We start from the raw sequence: 20,244 nt of genomic DNA, 5'->3' as shown, positions 1-20,244 counted from the left end.
ACTGACGGGGGCACAGAAGAGTACACTATGCTCAGGAGCAATTTCTTCAATCACATTTTCTGTTCCCTTCAGTCTGGTACTGGGAGAGAAAGCGCAGACAACAGACAATGTCCTACACATCCACATGTCCAGCGCAGACAACAAGTCCTACACATCCACATGTCCAGCGCAGACAACAGACAATGTCCTACACATCCACATGTCCAGCTTAGACAAAATGTCTACAACCACATGTCCAGCTTAGACAACAATGTCCTACACATCCACATGTCCAGCGCAGATAACAATGTCCTACACATCCACATGTCCAGCGCAGACAACAGACAATGTCCTACACATCCACATGTCCAGCACAGATAACAATGTCCTACACATCCACATGTCCAGCACAGATAACAATGTCCTACACATCCACATGTCCAGCACAGGTAACAATGTCCTACACATCCACATGTCCAGCGCAGACAACAGACAATGTCCTACACATCCACATGTCCAGCACAGGTAACAATGTCCTACACATCCACATGTCCAGGCCCGCACTGCACCACTCCAATCCCACTAGCTGTCACTCTTCGAGGACTTTAAAATTTGTTCTTCTCGAGCTAGGCATGGGAATCTCAGCAGCAGGGAAGCAGAGGCCACAGGACCATCACAAGTTCAAGGCCAACCTAGTCTATATAAGCAGGTTCTTAGCCAGTTAGGGCTTCACAGTAAGACCCTGTCTCAAAAAACAGAAAAGTAAAAATAAACTCAAATTGCTGCTCTTCAGTGAGATCCAATAAGCAGCTGCTGACTGCCCTATTTGTAGCAGCTAAGTGAGGTCAGAGGCCTGACCAATGCATAGGCCTAGCACTGCTGTACTTCAGCACTCAGGAGGCAGAGGCAGGCAGATCTCTGTGAGTTCGAGGCCAGCCTGGTCTATTAAGTGAATTCCAGGACAGCCAGAGCTACACAGAGAAACCCTGTCTGACAGGGTGGGGAGGGGGGCGGGAATCCAAAGATCTAAAAGGCAAACCCAGGGTCACCTCAGAGACCTCGCCTACCAGCCATAGCATCGGGTATACAAGTGAGCCCAAGGGCCTTCCCCAGCTCCCCTGGCACACACACTGCAGGCCTGTCTGCTCCCTTGTGTTCCTCTAACACCCCCCTTCCACACCTTTCCCACCCTTCTGCTCCCACCTGTGGATGAATCTGGACTATCCCTGGGACTCACACATTCTCTGAGGGCTCCTCGCTTCCCCAGCGGCGCCTTTAGGATTGAGCTCTGGAGTCAGACCTGGGTTTGGCTCCTGGCTCTGCAGCAAGTCCTAGTCATGGCGTCTGGACTCTCGGCTGTGAGGGCACAGCGAGAGCACTGCTAACTGTCCCTCCCTACCACGCTTGTTGGGAACATGCTGCTGAGGCGGGAGATGCAGCCCGACCCCAGGGCTCCTCAACCTTCCTGCCTCGAATGGCAATGGGGCCCCAGGGAGCTGCTATTGGGGAGCAGAGGCTGAGAAGCAGGGCAGGTGCCCTACGTGGCAGGTCTGTCGTAAGCCTCTGCCTAGGCTGCTGGAGTCAGTGTAGACAGAGCTCCAGGGAAGGAAAGGGCTGAGCTTCATGGAGCACACTTTCCCCAAGACTCAGAGGTATCCCTGAAGGGCGAGGGCACTGAGCTGGAAGGCCTGGGTGTGGAAAGCAGGGGACTCATGGACCTGACCTCTAATCCTGCTGAGTCCCTGATGGGGAAAAGGGGAAATCGTGGAAGGCAGCGCCAAGCCCTAAACCCAGAAAACGGTGAACACACCCATGCACCTAATTCTCCGTATCTGAAAACCCCTCTCTCAATACGTAGCAAGGCTGAGGAAGGGCACTGCTTCCCAGCAGCAGCCTCGATACTCACTCTCATCCTCCACACTGAGGCTCAGCCTTTCTGGCTGCTCACACGCCCTTCTTTCCAACTGGACCATGGGCAGCGGGTCCCTCCCACATGTCCTGTGAGGCCCATGAAGCCTGCTGATTCCACTCCTGGCATCACAGACCCATGACTTACCTCTGCCGAGCCCCGAGGTGGCACCTGTAACCACCACCACAGCATTCCTCAGGTAAGCCCTGGAGCGGATCCGCTGTAGCACCCGGAAGAGGCTGAAAATCCCCAGGCAGCCAAAGAGCAGGGGCAGGATGGTTGTCTGGGTGACCAAGTCCATGGCCCTCTCCTTCAGCATACTCTTCCTGGAAGAACCAAGCCAAGTCGATCAGGGACAAAGCAGGAGAACCGGGGATTGGTCAAAGCTACGCAGACCCACTCCAGCCTTTCCATGTAATAACTAGGAAGGGAGGAGACTGGGGCTCAACCCGCCTGGGTTGAGGACTTGGGGAAATTTTTTCTCACTACAATCTCAGCTCCTTGTACCAGGTAAGACTCGGTGCGGAATGACCCTGCCTTGTCCAAAATGGCCCAGGAGCTGGTCATTTCCCAGATAATGGGAAGATGGGCGGGTAGGGACCCTGCTCAGGGAAGGACAGCAGAGCTTAGCCTCTGGGACATGACCCAGAGCTTTGCTAGGCTTATTAACTGGAGCCCACTCTGCACACCCTCTCATGGGGCCCCCAAGACCACAACCAGCAGAGTCTCAGCCCCCTTTCAAACCCACAATGTGGAAGTGAACCACAGCCACACTGAAGGTCACAAGGGCAGAGTATCGAGAATTACTCAGAGGCTCCAGGAACTCACAGACTCCAGAAGTGGGGTGTGGCAACAGCAGCGCAGAGCCCTGAAGAACCAGCAGGGGGGGGGGGGGGGGGGGGGAGGAAATCCAATCCCACTGGCGCTTCCAGCTTAGGCCTTTGTCCTCCTCAACAGGCCTGATGAACTTTCTTTGTGCATGGCTCGGGGGCCACATTCATGGGATGCAGCTGCCAGCAGCAGAAGCAGCCTCATGCTGAGCCACCTCAGACCTCAGAAACTCTCTTCACAGCAAACAGATTCTAAGAGAGACCTTGGAAACACTCGTTCTTTCCAAATGCAAGAGACTTACTGAGTAGGGTTCAATGAAGTTTAATATTTGTGCCTGCATAGATTAGTTTAATTAAATGAACAGAACATATTTTGTCACACGCACACAAAAAAGTTTGCATCCCACCAGGCAGTGGTGGCGCACGCCTTTAATCCCAGCACTCGGGAGGCAGAGGCAGGTGGATCTCTGTGAGTTTGAGGACAGCCTGGTCTACAAAGCAAGTTCCAGGACAGGCTCCAAAACTACAGAGAAACCCTGTCTCGAAAAAAAATTTTTAAAAAAAATCTGCATCCCATGTCTACGTGTGTTTATCCGGACTTCCTTCAATGATGGACGAATGGGTATAAGCCCAATAAACCCTTTTCCTCCCCAACTTGCTTTGGTCGTGTGTTTCATCACAGTGAAACCCTAAGACACAACCATTTTTCAAATATTTAAATACCCACCAACCTATTCTACACTGCATTGCGCATGACCCCACTGATGAGCCTCCAAGCTGCTTGGGCCTTCCTGGCCTCTCTGAAATAGCTGGATGAAGACAGCCAAGAATATGGGTAATCTCGCTGAAAAGAAGAAGGGAATTTGTCTTGGGCAGTCATATTTCCAGACTAGGAAATAAATCTTCTCTATAAAGCAAGGCCAAAAACAAGCCTGTTCCCTTTCAAAGTAGCTCACCAGAGGGCTTTAGTGCATTTATAAAAACACACACGTTAGCCGGGCGTTGGTGGCGCACGCCTTTAATCCCAGCACTCGGGAGGCAGAGCCAGGCGGATCTCTGTGAGTTCGAGGCCAGCCTGGCTACCAAGTGAGCTCCAGGAAAGGCGCAAAGCTACACAGAGAAACCCTGTCTCGAAAAACCAAAAAAAAAAAAAAACCACACACGTTACATCCAAATGCATATTTACTTCTAGTTCAGGCTTTGGCTAAATTACAGACCAGGAAGGCAAGAGTGACAGAATGGAATTCCAATAGGAGGCAGAAGCAGAGGCAGTGGGATCTCTGTGAGTTTAAGGCCAGCCTGGTCTACATAGTGATACCCTGTCTCAAATAAAAATAGATAGGGTGGAGAGATGGCTCAGTGGTTAAGAGCACTAACTGCTCTTCCAGAGGACCCAGGTTCAATTCCCAGAATCCACATGGCAGCTCACAACTGTCTGAAACTCCAGTTCCTGGGGACCTGACACCCGCACACAGACATACATGTAGGCAAAACACCAATGCACATAAAATAAAAATAAATTAATTAAAATTATAAATAAATAAATAAGCCCCCCCTCCTGGGTGGTGTTGGTGCACACCTTTAATCCCAGCACTCAGGAGGCAGAAGCAGGTGGATCTCTAGGCATTTGAGGTCAGCCTGGTCTACAGAGCTAGTTCCAGGACAGCTAAGGCTATACAAAGAAACCTTGTTTCGAAAAATCAAAAAGAAAAACAAAACAAAAGCCAAAAAGAGGGCAAGGACAGACTTACTTTGCTTTAAGTTTTCCAGATATCAACTGGTAGGAAAAAGGGATAGAGTCTTCCCAGGGCTATTTGACTGGAGCAGGAAACAGGGTGAGAAGGCTTCCTCAAGAGAAAGCACAGTGTGCTCTGTGCTCACAGACCACCCAGGAGGGAGGCTGGGCCGCCTACCACGCAGTCTGCACACCGGTCACAGCCACTCCTAACCACCAGTAAGCAAGGCCGGCCTTGCACTAATGAGCCATACAAACTGGCGTAAGTGACAGAGCCGAGGGGCTCACAGGCTAAGGCGGTCTGCTTGTACGTTAGTAAATTCTCAACCTACAGTGAGCGTGCCTGGGTACCCCTTTAAGATGTTCCTCAGGCCAGGTGGCCAGAGCTACGAGCTCTCTCATTCAGCAGCTCTCTTTGGCAATGGCTTCTAGAACAGCCACTTAGATATAAAGCTGTGTCACCCTGATGATAGTGCTCCTTTCAATTACTTTGGTCAAAGTTCACCATTTAAAGTCAATGGGATCTGTTCCTCAGGCTCCTTTATTCACTCAAGCAATGTTTTAAAAACCAAATCATCAGTAAAAACGGGCCATTGTAATCTAATCAGAAACTACGCACAGAAATTAAACATGTAAATCTGAAAATCACAGAACAGGACCTAAGAACGCTCCAGAGCTTAGAGAGGAATCGGTCCAGGTCAGTAAGAAGGGAACCATGCAATAATATCATGCCATGTTACAAGCAAACTGGGCCAAAGGGCAGACAGGATTCCAAACGGAAGACAAGAATTTATCTAAAGAAATTTGAAATTCTTATCTATTTTCCGAAAGTCTGAGAGGGGCAGGTATAATGGTGCAGACCTGTAATTCTGGCACTCAAGGCAAAAGGGGAAGGATTAACCACAAATTTAAGTAACAGACAAGACAGGACTTCAGTCTGAGAAGAGGAAGTGGGAGGGAGAGACACCCAGACAGCCTGCCCATTCCTCAGCCCCAACTCTGGTTAACCATTAGCAATTAGAGCCCACCTGCTCTGCCTCAGCATCTGAAGCCAGCCAGCCACCGCTCTCCGGTCCCAGCTCCCAGTCACCTTTGTCGTTGAAGACACCGAGACTTTGGCCTGAATCCCAAGTCGCCTACTAGGTCAGGGAGTCAGTAGAGTGTCTGGCCTCACACCCAGTCTCCTCCCACCTCTGTTTCCTTCTACAGTTCTTTTCTGTTTATAAAATACACCATGTTGTTGGTTTTTTTCTTTTCTTAGTGTTCTTTGTTTTGTTTTGTTTTGTTTTTTGAGACAGGTTTCTCTGTGAAACAGCCCTGGCTGTCCTGGAACTCCTTGTTTTGTTTTGTTTTGTTTTGTTTTGTTTTGTTTTGTTTTGTTTTGTGAGACAGGTTTCTCTGTGTAACAGCTCTGGCTGTCCTGGAACTCAATCTGTAGACCAGGCCTGCCTCTGCTTCCCCAGTGAGGGGATTAAAGGCATGCACCACCACCACCACCACCACCACCACCACCACCACCACCACCACCACCACCACCACCACCACGCCGGCTTCTTTTCTCAGTATTGTAGTATTTTTCTTTCTTTCTTTTAATTTATTTAACTCTATTTTATGTGCATTGGTGTGAGAGTGTTAGATTCTCTAGAACAGACAGTTGTGAGCCGCCATGTGGGTGCTGGGAATTGAACCCGGGTCCTCTGGAAGAGCAGCCAGTGCTCTTAACCGCTGAGCCATCTCTCCAGCCCTGTAGTATTTTTCTTTTCTCTCTGTATCCTAGAGTCCTGGATGCCCCAGAGTCTCTGTGACTGAACCTCCTGAAAGAAAAGACTGCTCCGTTATTTTCATGCACATCTTAAACTCTCTCTTCTTCATCTCCTTTTAAACAAAACTCCTCCGTCTCCATCCCACCTTTTCTCTTTTCACCGACCATTCCTCTTGTGTATGTCCCTTCCTCTACATGGCAACCTGTTACTGATCTCACTGTGATTTATTTCTTCTTATCTTTTTCCACTCATAACCACAACTCACACACGAGGACACATAGTACTGGTATTGGTGTCTCTTTACTCTCCAAAATGCTAAAGGAAAGAATGACTGTTCTATAGGCAACTGGCACTCCATTTTCATGATGAGTTTACTGCTAGACTACCACTGAGGAGAGAGCCTGGTGCCTTGCATAAGTAAAAAAAAAAAAAAAAAAAAAAAAAAAAAAAAAAAAAAAAAAAACACATTAACTCAGCCTCCACAACAGACCTTCCTAAACCCTGCAAATACCCCCAGTAAGGTAGAAAGGCGAGTTGAAATAAAGAACTGCACTTAAGGAGTGAAACCAGCCTGAGAGAAAGAAGGCAGTATACCCAGAAAGGTAAAGCCATCTTTGGTGATTTTTATAAGAATGGCTCCCATCGTCTCATAGATTTGAGTACCTATTAAGAGGGGTGGCCTTGTTGGAAGAACTGTGTCACTGGGGGGTGCTGTGGAATAATCTTTTGTACACTGTAAAGATGTGTCTTTGTCAAGGCACCTTCTGATTGGTTTAATAAAGAGCTGAATGGCCAATAGGTAGGCAGGACGAGGTTAGGCGGGACTTCTGGGCAGAGAGAGAAGGGGAGATGTGAATTAGGCACAAGAGAGACACCATAGACATGGAAAAGAAACAGGAGGTGTGAGATAGAAGAGAGGTAAAAAGCCATGAGACGAAACATAGATAAATAAAAAAATGGGTTAATTTAAGTTGTAAGAGCTAGTGGGACAAGCCTAAGCTATAGGCCAAGTTTTGGTAATTAATAATAAGTCTCTGTGTCATGATTTGGGGGCTGGCAGTCCAAGAAAGCCTGATACAGGGGTGTGGGCTTTGAAGTTTCAAAAAAACAAAAACATTCCAAGCCCAGAGTCTCTCTCTTCCTGCTGCCTGTGGATCCGATGTTTAACTCTCCGCTGCTTTGCCATGATGGCAATGGACTAAAAGTGTAAGCAAGCCCCGGTTAGATGCTTTCCTTTATAAGAGTTGCCATAGTCATGGTGTCTCTTCACAGCCTTAGAACACTGTCTAAGACACTATCTAAGTCCGTTGACATCACACATGGAGCTATAGGATTTGGAGTTAGCCTTGATGAATTTCCATGTTTTGGCCCAGAATTTCCTCACTATGCTCCTATTCCTCCTTTTTGGAATGGTAACATATATTCTGTGCCATTATATGTTGAAAGTATGTAATTTGCTTTTTGATTTTACAGGGGGTTACAATTAAGAGATTGCTTTTGAGGGGCTGGAGAGATGGCTTAGCTGTTAAGAACACTCAATGACTGCTCTTCCAGAAGTCCTGAGCTCAATTCCCAGCAACCACATGGTGGCTCACAACCATCTATAGTGGGATCTGATGCCCTCTTCTGGCATAAAGGCATACATGCAGATAGAGTATGTATACATATATATTTTAAAGAGATTACCTTGAGTCTCAGAAGAGATTTTAGACTTTTAAATAGTATTGAGACAGTGAAAGTCTATGAGAACTTTTCTTTTTTTTTTTTTTTTTTTTTTTTTGGTTTTCCGAGACAGGGTTTCTCTGTGTTGTTTTGGCACCTGTCCTTGATCTTGCTCTGTAGACCAGGCTGGTCTCGAACTCACAGAGATCCTCCTGGCTCTGCCTCCCGAGTGCTGGGATTAGAGGTGTGCGCCACTACCACCTAGCTCTATGAGGACTTTGTAAGTTAGACTAAGTGCATTTTATATTATAGCTACAAGCCTATGGCCCAGGGGTTAGAATGTTGTAGTCTGAATGAGAATGACCCCTATAGGTCCATATATTTGAATGCTTGGTCTCCAGTTGGTGGAACTGTTGGGGAAGGATTAGGAGGAGTGGTCTTCTTGGAGGAGATGTGTCACTGGAGGTGGGCATTCAGGTTTCAAGAGCCAAAGCTATTCTCAGATCTCTCTGCTTCCTGTGTGTGGATCAGAATGTCAGTTCTCAGCTCCAGCTCCAACACCATGCCTGCCTGCTGCCATGCTTCCCGCCATCATCATGGCGTCACAGACTCACCCTCTGAAACTGCAAGCCCCCGATAAGCTCTTTCTTCTACTAGTTATTCATGGCATCTTAGCGCAGAGACATAAAAGTAACTAAGACACCACCCTAATATACCCAGCAAAACTTTATCATAAATGAAAGGGGAGGAAAAAACTCTCCATGACAAAAGCAGGCTAAAGGAACTTATGATCACAACCAGCCTTACAGAAGATCCTGGAAGGAAAACATCAGAAGGAAGAGAAAGACAATTATATCCAAGAGACTACAGAGAAGAAATTACCAAGAAAGCATCAAAGGCAGCAGGATGACAGGACCCAGCATACACCTTTCAAGAATGACTAAATGTCAACTGTCGATTAGAAACACAGTCCTTCCTCTTGCCGCCTCTAAGGAACACACCTCGTCAGAGAACAGACAGTATCTCAGGGTGAAAGATGGAGCTCTAGGTGCTTTCCTGTTGCTACAATAAACACCACGACCATATGAAACTGAGGAAAAGGAAAGGTTTATTTCAGCTTACACGTGCAGGTAACAGCCCATCCATCACTGAAGGAATCAGCAGGAAACTCAAGGCAGGACCCAGAGCAGAAACCATGCAGGCAGGCTGCTTACTGAATCCCTCTAAGTCTCTCTTGGATACTTGTTCAGCAAGCTTTCTCATACACCCCAGGCCCACCCGGTGCTACCTACAGTGACGGTGCCACTCACAGTGGGGTGGGGGTGGGGGGTTCTACATCAATCACCAATCATGACCACGCCCTCCAGGCATGCCCTCAGGCCAACCTGACCAAAGCAACTCTTCAATTGAGATCCCCCCTCCCAGATGACTAGGTTGTATCAAGCGGACATCTGACGCTAAGGAGAACAGATGGAAAGAGGTCTTCCAAGCAAATGCAACCCAAATCCAAGCGGGTGTCACTATTTTAGTATCTGACAAAACAGACTAGAAATTATATCCAGTCAGAAGATAGAAAACACAGTTGCTTCATACTGCTCAAGGGAGCAATGTCAAGAGGAAATTATATTATTGTAAACTATATATTATATTATAAATATACAAACTGACTGATTAATCTCAATACACTAACCAGTGACTTCAAAACCTCCACTCTCTCAGCCCAGCACTCAGGAGCCAGAGGCGGGTGGATCTCTGAGTTCGAGGCCAGCCTGGTCTACAAAGCAAGTTCCAGGACATCCAGGGCTACACAGAGAAACCCTGTCTCAAACCATGCCACCACCCCCACCAAAAAAAAAAAAGAAAAAAGAAAAAGAAAGCATCTTCAACAAACGGTGCTGGGAAAGCTGTATGTCTACATTTAGACAAGTCAAACTTCATCTTCATCTCTTACCTTGCACAAAGATCAATTCCAAATGGATCAGAGACCTCAGTTTAAAGCTGGGTGTACACTTAAAGATAGAAGCATACACAGGACTTCCTTATTTGGATTCTAGACACTCAGGCAATAAGTCCAACAAGGAGCAAGTGAGACCTAATAAAATGAAAAATCCGCTACTCTACAAAGGAAATTGCTAATTGTGTGAAGAGGCAGCCCACAGAATGGGAGAAAATCTTTGCCATTTATCCATCTGACAGAAGATTAGTGTCTAGATATACAAAGAGCTTAAAACCTAAACATCGGATCCCCTGGAGTGACAGTTACAGGCAGTTGTGACCTCCCAATGAAGGTGCTAAGAACTGAACTCTTATGCACTGAGCCCCTCTCCAGCCCCACCCCCAGAAAGTATAACCTTTTTAAAAAGGAATAAAGGCACTTACTCTTTCCTAGCTCATGTCTGATAAGCAGCATCCAGCAAGACATCTCCTGTCCCCACGCCAGTGACAGTGCTTAAGATCAGGGGTGGGGGAACACCTTCAGGCCAGCAGGACTTTGCTGGGACAAGCTACAGTGCTGTATTTGGGGCTGTCAGCCTAGGGCACCACATCTGAAGGAATGCAGATCGGCATCAGTAACAAAATAGGAAGCAAGGCTAGAGCATACTTCATGCCAGTCCTGCAAAGAGCAGGTACACTGAGCATCTCTGGTCTCCAGTAGGCACATGCCCCCAGCAACCCAGTGCCAGGCCCTGCAATTCAGCCACTGGGAGGCAGCCATCAAGCAGTGATCACAAGGCAGTGCCATGAGGAGGCCAAGTGCCATGTCGTGGCAGAGCGCCATAAGGAGGCTGACCATTTATTACAAAGTCTCAGCTGTTCACCTTTAATCCAGGACAGACAATGCCTACCTACACACTTGGACATAGGCGAAAACTGGGATTTCAAGGTCGTTGTGTGGCATTTCCTAGAAATTACAATACTCCCTCTAAATAAAGCATTCCCCACAGGAAGGAATGGGAGACTCGGGAGCATTAGGAAGAAAACGTCACACACAGAGAACAGAAACTTGGATGACTCTCAAAGGCCACTACTCAGCAGTATAAAAACAAACAGCTGCTGGAGGCGAGACTCTGACCAGCCAAACTGTGGAAAGAAAGATGTTCCAAGTGTCCAGCTGCCTGCAGGCTCCTCGGAGAGCTCCGGGCTGCAGTTTCAGAAGTCGTCCCCCATGTGAGGGTGGGCCTAAAGAAGCCATGTGTAAAACCACGGGGGTGGGCTGGCAAAGACAGACTGCAGGACTGCTCAGAGTCGCACCAACCAGAGCGTCTGACCCAGAGCCTGAAGGCCAGTTACCTTTAAAATAATGACACAAGCCAGGCAGTGGTGGTGCACACCTTTGATCCCAGAACTCAGGAAGCAGAGCAGGAGGATCTCTGTGAATTCCAGGACAGCCTGCTCTACAGAGTGAGTTCCAGGACCCAGGACAGTCAAGAGTATAATACAGAGACTCATCTCCAAAAAAACCAAAAACAACAATAACAACAAAGAAGCAACAAGACAGACAGACATTTTAATTAGGAGTTAAGTCAGAGATCAAGACAGGAATTGAGCTTAGACATCAGTTTCAGAAATGGATATAAAACAAAGCAATTCAAGGTATCTGATGGGTATCTGTCCCAGATGGAGCTGCTGCAGCAGACATTCATTCAATACTCATCAAGAACTACTGCCTGGTGCAGACACTGGTGCTGCCAGGTGTCAGAATGAAACAAACTGTCCTCACAGAAATGTCATAGCAGTGGGAGACATGAACAAAGGTAAACAACATGTATTATTTATACAGGTAACACGCTGAGCTGCTAAGGGCAAAAGTAAAGCCAACAGAGGAATAGGAAGTGATATCTGCTTAAAAACCTAAAGTGTCTGTAATTCCAGAGTTCCTGAAACAAAGCTGTGACTACAAAGTTGTCTGATCGACTGTTAGAACGTCAGTGATGTGAAGAGGTTGGAACGTTGCAAGACCAGAGCCCAAATTATCTTGGGCCATCTCTGGCCTCCTGACTCGTCATTTATCCTCCAACTCTGTATGGGACCAAACCTCTTTGTGAACATGAGATAAATGCTTTGGAATGTACAGACTCCGCTTCCACCAACCAAAAGGCTACAGATGTGCAGATATCATCTGTGGCTTGGAATTGAGATTTTCCCACTTTTCTATAACCGACTACCAGATGTTTCCACCAATGTGTTTGCAAATCGACTGGAATTATGGTTTCCTTTGTTGTGACTGTAACTCACACAGCTATTAGCACGTGGAATCGTATTTGGCTCCAGAGTAAACTCTCTCTTATTCCCACTGTGTTTCGGGCATTGACAGCTGATAGATCAAAATTGGATTCCATACTTTTTCCAGTTCTATTCTGTCCATTCGAAACATGAGGCTCTTCATATTTCTTCTTTCAGTTAACTAAGGATGAGAAACCAGAGCCATATCGAGATTTAACACAACTATGAACAACAGAGGAAGGACAGCACCAGGCAGGAAGGAGATATAGGAAGGGAAAGGAATTTCCCAGAAACCTGGTTGCTCCATAATCAGACTGTCAAATAAGGAGGAAAAAAGAAAGGAACTAAGCTAGTCTCCCCTTAGATAAGCACATGATGTGTTATTAGCACAGGCTAATTTTTGTTTCACTGCTCTTACCAAATCCCTAGTCAACCTGTAACTCAGAAAAAAAAACTGAGCAAAGATCCTTTCCAGTATAGCAAGTAGTTTTTCAGAGCCTGTTCTCTATAACAAAAACAAGTTCCCACCTACTAATCAATGTACTAGAATAAATGAGGCCCAAACAGACTCTAAATGTTGGGAAGGGAAAAAAAACTAAACAAGCGAGGAGGGGTTACCCAGCTCATGAAATGCAAAACTTCCAAGTCTGAAAGTTTGTGAAACTTTCAAGACTCAACAATGCCTGTCCTGAAAGCTCTGAGTCAACAACTGCTGGGAACAGAGGTCCCAGAGCAAATGATGGATGATGGAGGGGAGACTGCTCAGTGGCGTAGTGGCCGGCAGGGTGAACAGAAGCCAAATGATGGATCTCCCATTCTTCGATGGGCCTTTCAATGACAAAGCTGCCTTTGCATAGTTCATGTTCCTGTAAGTAATCCCTCACCTAGTCTCCTGTAAATCACCCTAATCTCACTGGTTTACCACCCCTGACTTGGGTGGGATCACTCTTCTAGTCTGTCATTGCTCTCTACATGGAATGAATAGGCATTTTTGTATCTCCAGAAAAAGTACCTCCACCAGGGCCTGGCCTCCAGTCTTGGACTTGTGATCTCCTAACTCAGAGTAACTGGAACTTTAGGCATTCGCAAGTGCCTGGCACTGGGTGTGAGGAGGAATCTGGCCTCCACACTAAGCCGGGGCACAGCTCTGTGATACACACTTTTAACAACTTTCAATATAGTTTCATTTACAGTGACCAACTCAGAGACCATCTTCTTCCCTGAATGGGCACAGGCTTTGCATAGAGGCACGTGTCTAAGAGCCTGCCTCCCTCACTAATGTGCTGCAGCTTAGCTTCTGTGACTTCTGAAACGTAGCGATGCCACTGACTTTACTCTGTATTGATGAAGACCCTGGGTATCTATCTACAACAGCCGCTATGATGGGCGCCCCAGTAAGCTTCCCTCCCCTCTCTTTTAAGATAAGTAGATCCTGATAGCTAATTCAAACTGTATCACTAAGGGATCCCCTTTCCACCTGCTGCTTCTCTAATGTCTCCTCCTCCCCAACAGAGTTAAAAGACAGAAAAGCCCTTACAGGCAATTCCACTAACAGTAGCATGGATATGTACATTTGAGGCACAAAGATACTCACCTAGAATCTCTAGGTTACAAACTTCTAGGAGGGCTTGCTGTTCCAAGGGCTTGCTATGGTGTGCTAGGGTCCATTATGGAGAGTGGGACCAAGGGCTTCCAGGCTGTGGTGTCTGGGAAGCTCTGAGGACAGAGGGCCAAGTCCATGAAGTTTGTGGATATTCACAGTGGTGACCCACCCTGTTAACTACTATATTTACATCGCCTGTACCATGTGTTGCTCAGACAGGGTGTGCTGGACATCGAAGAAAAAGATCATGCTGCCCTGGGACCCAAGTGGTAGTTCCGCCATAAGAAGCCTTTGCCTGACCATGAGAGCATCCTGGAACACTAAAGATGAGATCCTGCCGACTCCACCCAACCCCATCTCAGAACAAGAGTGGGAAGCCAGGTGGTGCACACAGCACTTGGGAGGCAGAGAAAGATGGACCTCTGTGAGTTCGAGGCTAGCCTGGTCTACGACACGAGTTCCAGGACAGCCAGAGTTACACAGTGAAACCCTGTCTCAAAAAACAAACAAACAAAAGAGCCGGGCAATGGTGGCACAGGACTTTAATCCCAGCGCTCCAGAGCCAGAGCCAGGCAGATCTCTGTGAGTTTGAGGCCAGCCTGGTCTACAGAGCGAGATCCAGGACAGGCAACAAAACTACACAGAGAAACCCTGACTTGAAAAAAACAAAAACAAAAAACAAACAAAAAAGAGTGGAAAGCCAGAGCCATCTGCCATGCCCCAGCCAGTGCCTATAGGGTCTTGAAAGCACCATCTAGAGGCTGGCTGTTGTCCTATAAAGGCATTTAATAAAGTATTGAACACAGACAAAAATAACAAAATTAACCACCTGAGAGACAGTGCAAGGTCGTGTTCGTGTGGAAAGGAATATGTATCAACTCTCAAATCACTATACTGAAGGCTTATGAACTGAAGAGAATGTTATGTGTACCGTGTGTTGAGTACCTACTACGTGCAGCCACTAGCTAACCCTTGAAAGTAAAATCTCATTTACACTTCACGACTGCCGTCTTCCTAAAGTGTTAACCGAAGAAACGGTCGCTGAATGTTTAAGACATCTGCCCAAAGTTGCAACCGCTAAGCGGCAGAGCTAGGGCTGAAAGAGTGTGTAATCTAAGAAAGCCATTCCCATGGATGTTCCAGAGTCAGTATCTTGCCCGCCCTTCCGAAAACCCAGATCTACTTTGCTAGTGCTAACCATGCCCGGGATGAGGTGCCACGGGTCCGGGCGCTCCAGCCCTGGTCACGCATCCACACACGCCGCAGGAGCTGTGCGCACGCGACATAGCGCGATCCAGGCTCAGGTGCCCTTCGCAGACCCCGACTCGCACACACGCAGACCCAGCGACCTCCCCGATGAGCACGCCGGGCCAGCATTCCAGTCACGGCGCCAGAACCCAGCTTCCTTCAAAGTGGGGCGCCGCAGGGAGCCGGAAGCCATCAGGGCCCACGGCCTCCTGGCAGCGAGCTCCGCCTCGCCCGGATTAGGAGTCACTAGAATCAGATGCACCGCACCTCAGCTCTAGACTGGACACTGCTCTCCTCATTCTCCCTCACCAAAGAAGCTCCTACATCCCTAGTCTTTACCTAGAGGATGGAGAGACCATGGTCAATCGGCTTCATCCTCCCGCCTCGGAATTGACGTAATGCAGCAGGCTCGGTCCAATCACAACGCTTGGAGAGCACATGCGCTTTGGAGATGCGCCGCCCGCCCGGCGTACGGTTTCACCTTTGAGTGAAACCATCCTGCTTAAGTCCTTTCCCTAAAGTCTTCCGGAGGGAAATTCCGAGTAGTGGCTTGGGTTCCGTTGGCTTTCGGAAAACAATTTACACTGCAAAGCTGGGTGTCATGGCATATACCTGTTATCCCAGCACTTTGGAGGTAGAGAGAGGAAGTTCAGGAATTCAAGGTCACCTTCGGGCTAGGCTGCATGACACTTTTCTCAAAAAGCAAAAGTAAAAAAAAATGCTACAGCTGTATTATAAAGATCGATGTGATGTTGGTACAAAGATGAAGGGGGGCGGTTAACAGTTTTTTGTTTGTTTTTTTAAAGAAAACCCTACACATAAGTAGTCACTTTTCCTTCTAACAGGTAGCCACGGTTAATACAACTAAGAACCTACTATTCTACCAATAGTGCTGGGTCGGCCAACTGGGGACTGGGGGACTGGGGGTGGAACTTTTTTTTTTTTTTTTTTTTTTTCCGTTTTTCAAAACAAGGTTTCTCTGTGTAGCCCTGGCTGTCCACTGTCCATGGAACTCACTCTGTAGACCAAGCTGACCTGGAACTCAGAGATCCACTTTCTGCCTCCCAAGTACTGGGATTAAAGGCGGCCACCATCAACCGGCTTGTTTGGTGGGGTCGGGGAGGGTGGTTGGAAACTTTCTTTTTAGACAGGGTCTTACTACGCGTGTAGCCCAGGCTGTCCTGATCCTCCTTGAACCTCCTACCTCAACCTAATTGCAGGGTCACAAGATTTACCCCATTACATGTAGCAAGAACAGTGACTTTGACTCTTTTGCCTCATGCAAAAGAATTCTAAACAAATGCTGACCTAAATGTAAAGTATACAGCTCTTCAAAAACAAACAAAAAAGCACAACTCTAATAGCAAAGTAACTTGGCCATAGAAAGGAAAAATAGTTCATGGCAGAACACAAATACCAACTCTAAAGGAAAAGGCTGATAAAAGTATCATAGCAGGAGTCTGAAGAGGCAGGCAAATCTCTGTAAGTTTGAGACTAGTGTGGTCTACATAGCTCATTTCAGAACAGCCAGGGCTACAGACCTACACCCTGTCTCAAAATATAATAATAACAACAACAATAACAATAACAATAATACACAATTGGGGCAGGAGAGATGGCTTAGCAGTTAAGAGCACAGGCTGCTCTTCTAGAGGACCTGAGTTCAATTCCCAGCCCCCGCATGGTGGCTCATAACTGAACATCTGGAATTTCAGATGATCTGACACCTTCACACAGATATACATGCAGGCAAACAAGTACACATGAAATAAAAATTAATTAAAAATAATAAAATACACAATTAAGAGAGTTAAATGCAATAAGATTTTTAATATATATCTAGAAATTAATTTTATTTAGAAAGATCCAAAACTTCCAAATAAATTTATTTTATTTTCATTGTTGTATATTCATTATAGAAGGGCTAGAGATACATAAAGATATTTTCATACAAGTTCATAACATGTTGTGGGTCGAGGCTCTGAATCAACTCAAGCAGGCACAAGAGGTTTTTGCAAAGCAAGAGTTAATACAGGGCAGCACAAAACAAAACAAAACAAAAAACTGATCAATCAGGGCCACAAAACAGACTCAGAAGCTGAACTATAACCCAGAATGCCAGCTAAAGCAAATATTTAAACACACACACACACACAACACACACACACACACACACACACACACACAATCATGAACATCAGTGCTACAGTTACAATTTCTCACCAGTCAGAATTCAAAGATTAGAGGCTATCCCTATGTGTTCCATCATTGTCACTGGATGTACAATGCAAGCTTTTCAGACCAACTAATCAGGCTCAGTTGTTCTTTTTGTTGTTAGGAACAGCCATCATATTTCTAGAGAACTAACGATGTACAACAGGCTGTTTCTATTGTTTAAGGAGGAGTGGGTCAGTTATTGGAAAGTCCCTGGCTCCCCCAGAGCTTGGGAACTTGAACTATTTTTCCTTGCAAGTAAAATGGAGTCTGAAGTCAAAAAGGCAGTGCTTATGGTAAAATGCTTTTCCCTGTTCCCAGCAAATGTATGTTGGTCATATTCCCCTCCATTCTCTCTGTCTTCCCCTTTCTTATCTCCCCATCACACTGTGTATGTCTTTCCACAGCTATCATTCCTTGTTAATCAATTATGTCTAAATTAAAATCCTTACAAGTATCCACGAAATCTGGAAATACAGTGGAATGTTTATTTTGTTATTGTTTGTTTTATTGCTTCTATTTTGAGAGACAGGATCTTCCAAGCTGCCCAGGCTGGACTCAATGAGCTCCAGCCATCCTCCTGCCTCAGTCTTTTGAGTAGTTGGGAATATATATATTATATATAATATTATAACAATATTTATATCACCATGAGCACCTAGAAGAAATTTTGTTTTTAAATATATGTAAGCTACATTTTCAAATATGTTCTGTATCTTTCCTTTTAACATATCCACAGATGTTTATGTGACAGCATGGCTTCTCTTCACAGTTTTGAAAACTCTATACTCCTGTTTGCCAATTCAGAATGATTCTGAATAATCCTGAAAGATTGATCCCATTTACAAAACCTTAGTGAAGCCACATTTCATTCCTTCTTAGAGACTGTTCTAGAAGCAAGACAATAAATTCCAATGTACTTTGCAGCCCATTTGAATTGGATTTATCACATGCAAGTATAAGAACTTGAACTTCCCAGCCAGGATATTACACAAATAGACCCCACTGATTAGGAGAGCATCGTGACCTCCTGTAGAAACAGGAAAGGGGACGTTGGACTAAATACATTTTTCCTATTTCTCCCATTGTGTATGAATCACACCCTGAACACCACCAGACGACTGAAAGGTAGGGAAAAGATAGACCAGCTAGGACCTCAGGCCCCAAGGAATACCATGGTGGCTTCATGTATCCCAGATGAGATACTGGAGTAAGAGGCCACCTAGAGAGGCCAACAAGCACAAAGTCCCAGGAAAAAAATGTTCTCTCTGGCAAAGGACCAGGAAAGCAGCAGCTTAGAAAGGAAAACTTTCAGGCAATGACAGTTCAACTCTTTCCAAAACCATGGGAAAAAAAAAAACCAACCCAGCCCTCCTCCATGCTTGCTCACAAGAAAGCCTAGAGTGCCACCCATGCCACTGCCTCCTCTTTGGCTGGTACAGTCTCAGGGAAGGACATGTGGCAGGCTGGGACTTCATTCCTGTGGACTGTAAGGAGATGCCTGTCCAGTGGTGTCAGTGGGCCAGTGGGGGAACCTGGGCTCCCACCCCTCCCCCTTCTCTCAGTGTGATATCAGCAGAAGCCAAGTAGAGAGTCAGGACTTCTGTCACTCTTACTGGCAACAAGACCACTTCCCGCATATGGAAAGAGGCCGTGCAGGAAGCAATAACTAGATACTCTTTCTCCTCCCAGCCAAGAGGGGGCAGGGGAGGCTTATTGGGAGCTTGAACTTCTATTTGTACAAAATAGTAACAAAGAGTTCCTCTAGGTGTCAGAGACGTGGAACATACAGACTTCCACTCCTATCTGCCAATAATAGCAAAAAGGCATAAAATTCTCCTGCTGAAGAAACAAAGCCAGCTTAAATGCAAAATGGAAATAGGATTTAGAATTTTATGGTCAGGTTTCTGTCAAAAAAAACCACTCCCTTTAGGCCAGAGATATAGCACAATGTTAGAGTAGTTGTAAGCATGTGCAATGCCCTGAGTTTTATCCGTATCACGAGAAAGAAAATTAAAAAGCATACATTTTTATCAGGAAACTGAACCCTTTTCAATTTTTTGTGTGTATGGTTGTCTCACCTGTCTGTATGTCTATGCACCACTTATGTGCCAGGTGCCCAGGGTCTCCAGAAGAAGGCATCAGATCTCCTGAGACTGGAGTTACAGATGAGTGTGAGCTTCCTTGTGGGTACTGGGAATTGAAACTGGGTCCTCCGGAAGAGCAGCCAATGCTCTTAACTACTGAGCCATCTATTTAGAACCCCCAAGAAACGGAACTTTTTTTTGAGACAAGATTTCTCTGTGTAGCTTTGGAGCCTTTCCTGGAACTCACCTGTAGCCCAGGCTGGCATCAAACTCACAGAGATCCACCTGCCTCTGCCTTCCGAGTGCTGGGATTAAAGGTGTGTACCACCACTGCCCGGTGAAACAGAACTTTTTTAGATGTACCTAAGACAATACAGAGAGGGAAGGTTATGGCACTAAATGCTTAAAAGAGAAGTCTTGTGGGATAATCCTTTTGTTCAGTGTGAAGATGTGTCTCTGCCAAGACACCATATGATTGGTTTAATAAAGAGCAGAACAGCCAATAGCTAGGTGAGACAGGATAGGTGGGACTTCCAGGAAGAGATAGGAAGATGGGAAGCAGAGAGGCGAGATTTGCCAGTCAGACACTGAGGAAGCAGGACACATAGTACTGAGGAGAGGTAATGAGCCACGTGCAAATTGTAAATTAATATGAATGGGTTAATTTAAGTTTTAAGAGCTAGGTGGTAACAAGCCTAAGCTAAGGCCAAGCTTTCATAATTAATAATAAGCCTCTGTGTCATTATTTGGGAGCTGGTGGCCCAAAGAAAGACCAACTGCAAAGTCTCAAATCTAATGATATCACACAAATAAAAAAAAAAAAAAACACCAACAACACACTGACAACAGCTCTAAAGTTCAGAACAAACTACACAGAAATTGTCTCAAAAAAAAAAAAAAAAAAAAAAAAAAAAAAAACAGAAAAAATAAAGACAAAGATTGGTGAAATTCTCCAGCTGTGATAGTTGACATCTAACATCTCAAGCCTCA

At 46.0% G+C, this 20,244-nt stretch overlaps 1 protein-coding gene across 4 annotated transcripts in view; it reads right to left on the bottom strand.

Annotated features, from left to right (window-relative positions):
- The window catches only part of Dhrs7b (dehydrogenase/reductase 7B), a 29,756-nt gene extending 14,360 nt beyond the window's left edge, over positions 1-15,396 (bottom strand). Inside the window, exons 1-3 of one of the 4 annotated variants that reach the window (XM_028857480.2) lie at positions 13,697-13,781; positions 10,258-10,424; positions 2,036-2,214 (exon numbers count right to left, since the gene is read on the bottom strand). In XM_028857480.2, coding sequence (XP_028713313.1) covers positions 2,036-2,207 — 172 coding nt within the window. In that variant the 5' untranslated portion in view covers positions 2,208-2,214; positions 10,258-10,424; positions 13,697-13,781. Of the gene's footprint in view, positions 1-2,035; positions 2,215-5,481; positions 5,646-10,257; positions 10,425-13,696; positions 13,783-15,292 lie in introns of those variants that run through there. The other 3 variants (XM_028857477.1, XM_028857479.2, XM_037201640.1) reach the window with 3 other exon arrangements.
- Between the last annotated feature and the right edge of the window lie 4,848 nt (positions 15,397-20,244).

Source organism: Peromyscus leucopus, chromosome 8b, assembly GCF_004664715.2.
Source record: "Peromyscus leucopus breed LL Stock chromosome 8b, UCI_PerLeu_2.1, whole genome shotgun sequence".
In the NCBI taxonomy this organism is placed as follows: Eukaryota; Metazoa; Chordata; class Mammalia; order Rodentia; family Cricetidae; genus Peromyscus; species Peromyscus leucopus.
This window is presented reverse-complemented; position numbering and strand designations above follow the sequence as displayed.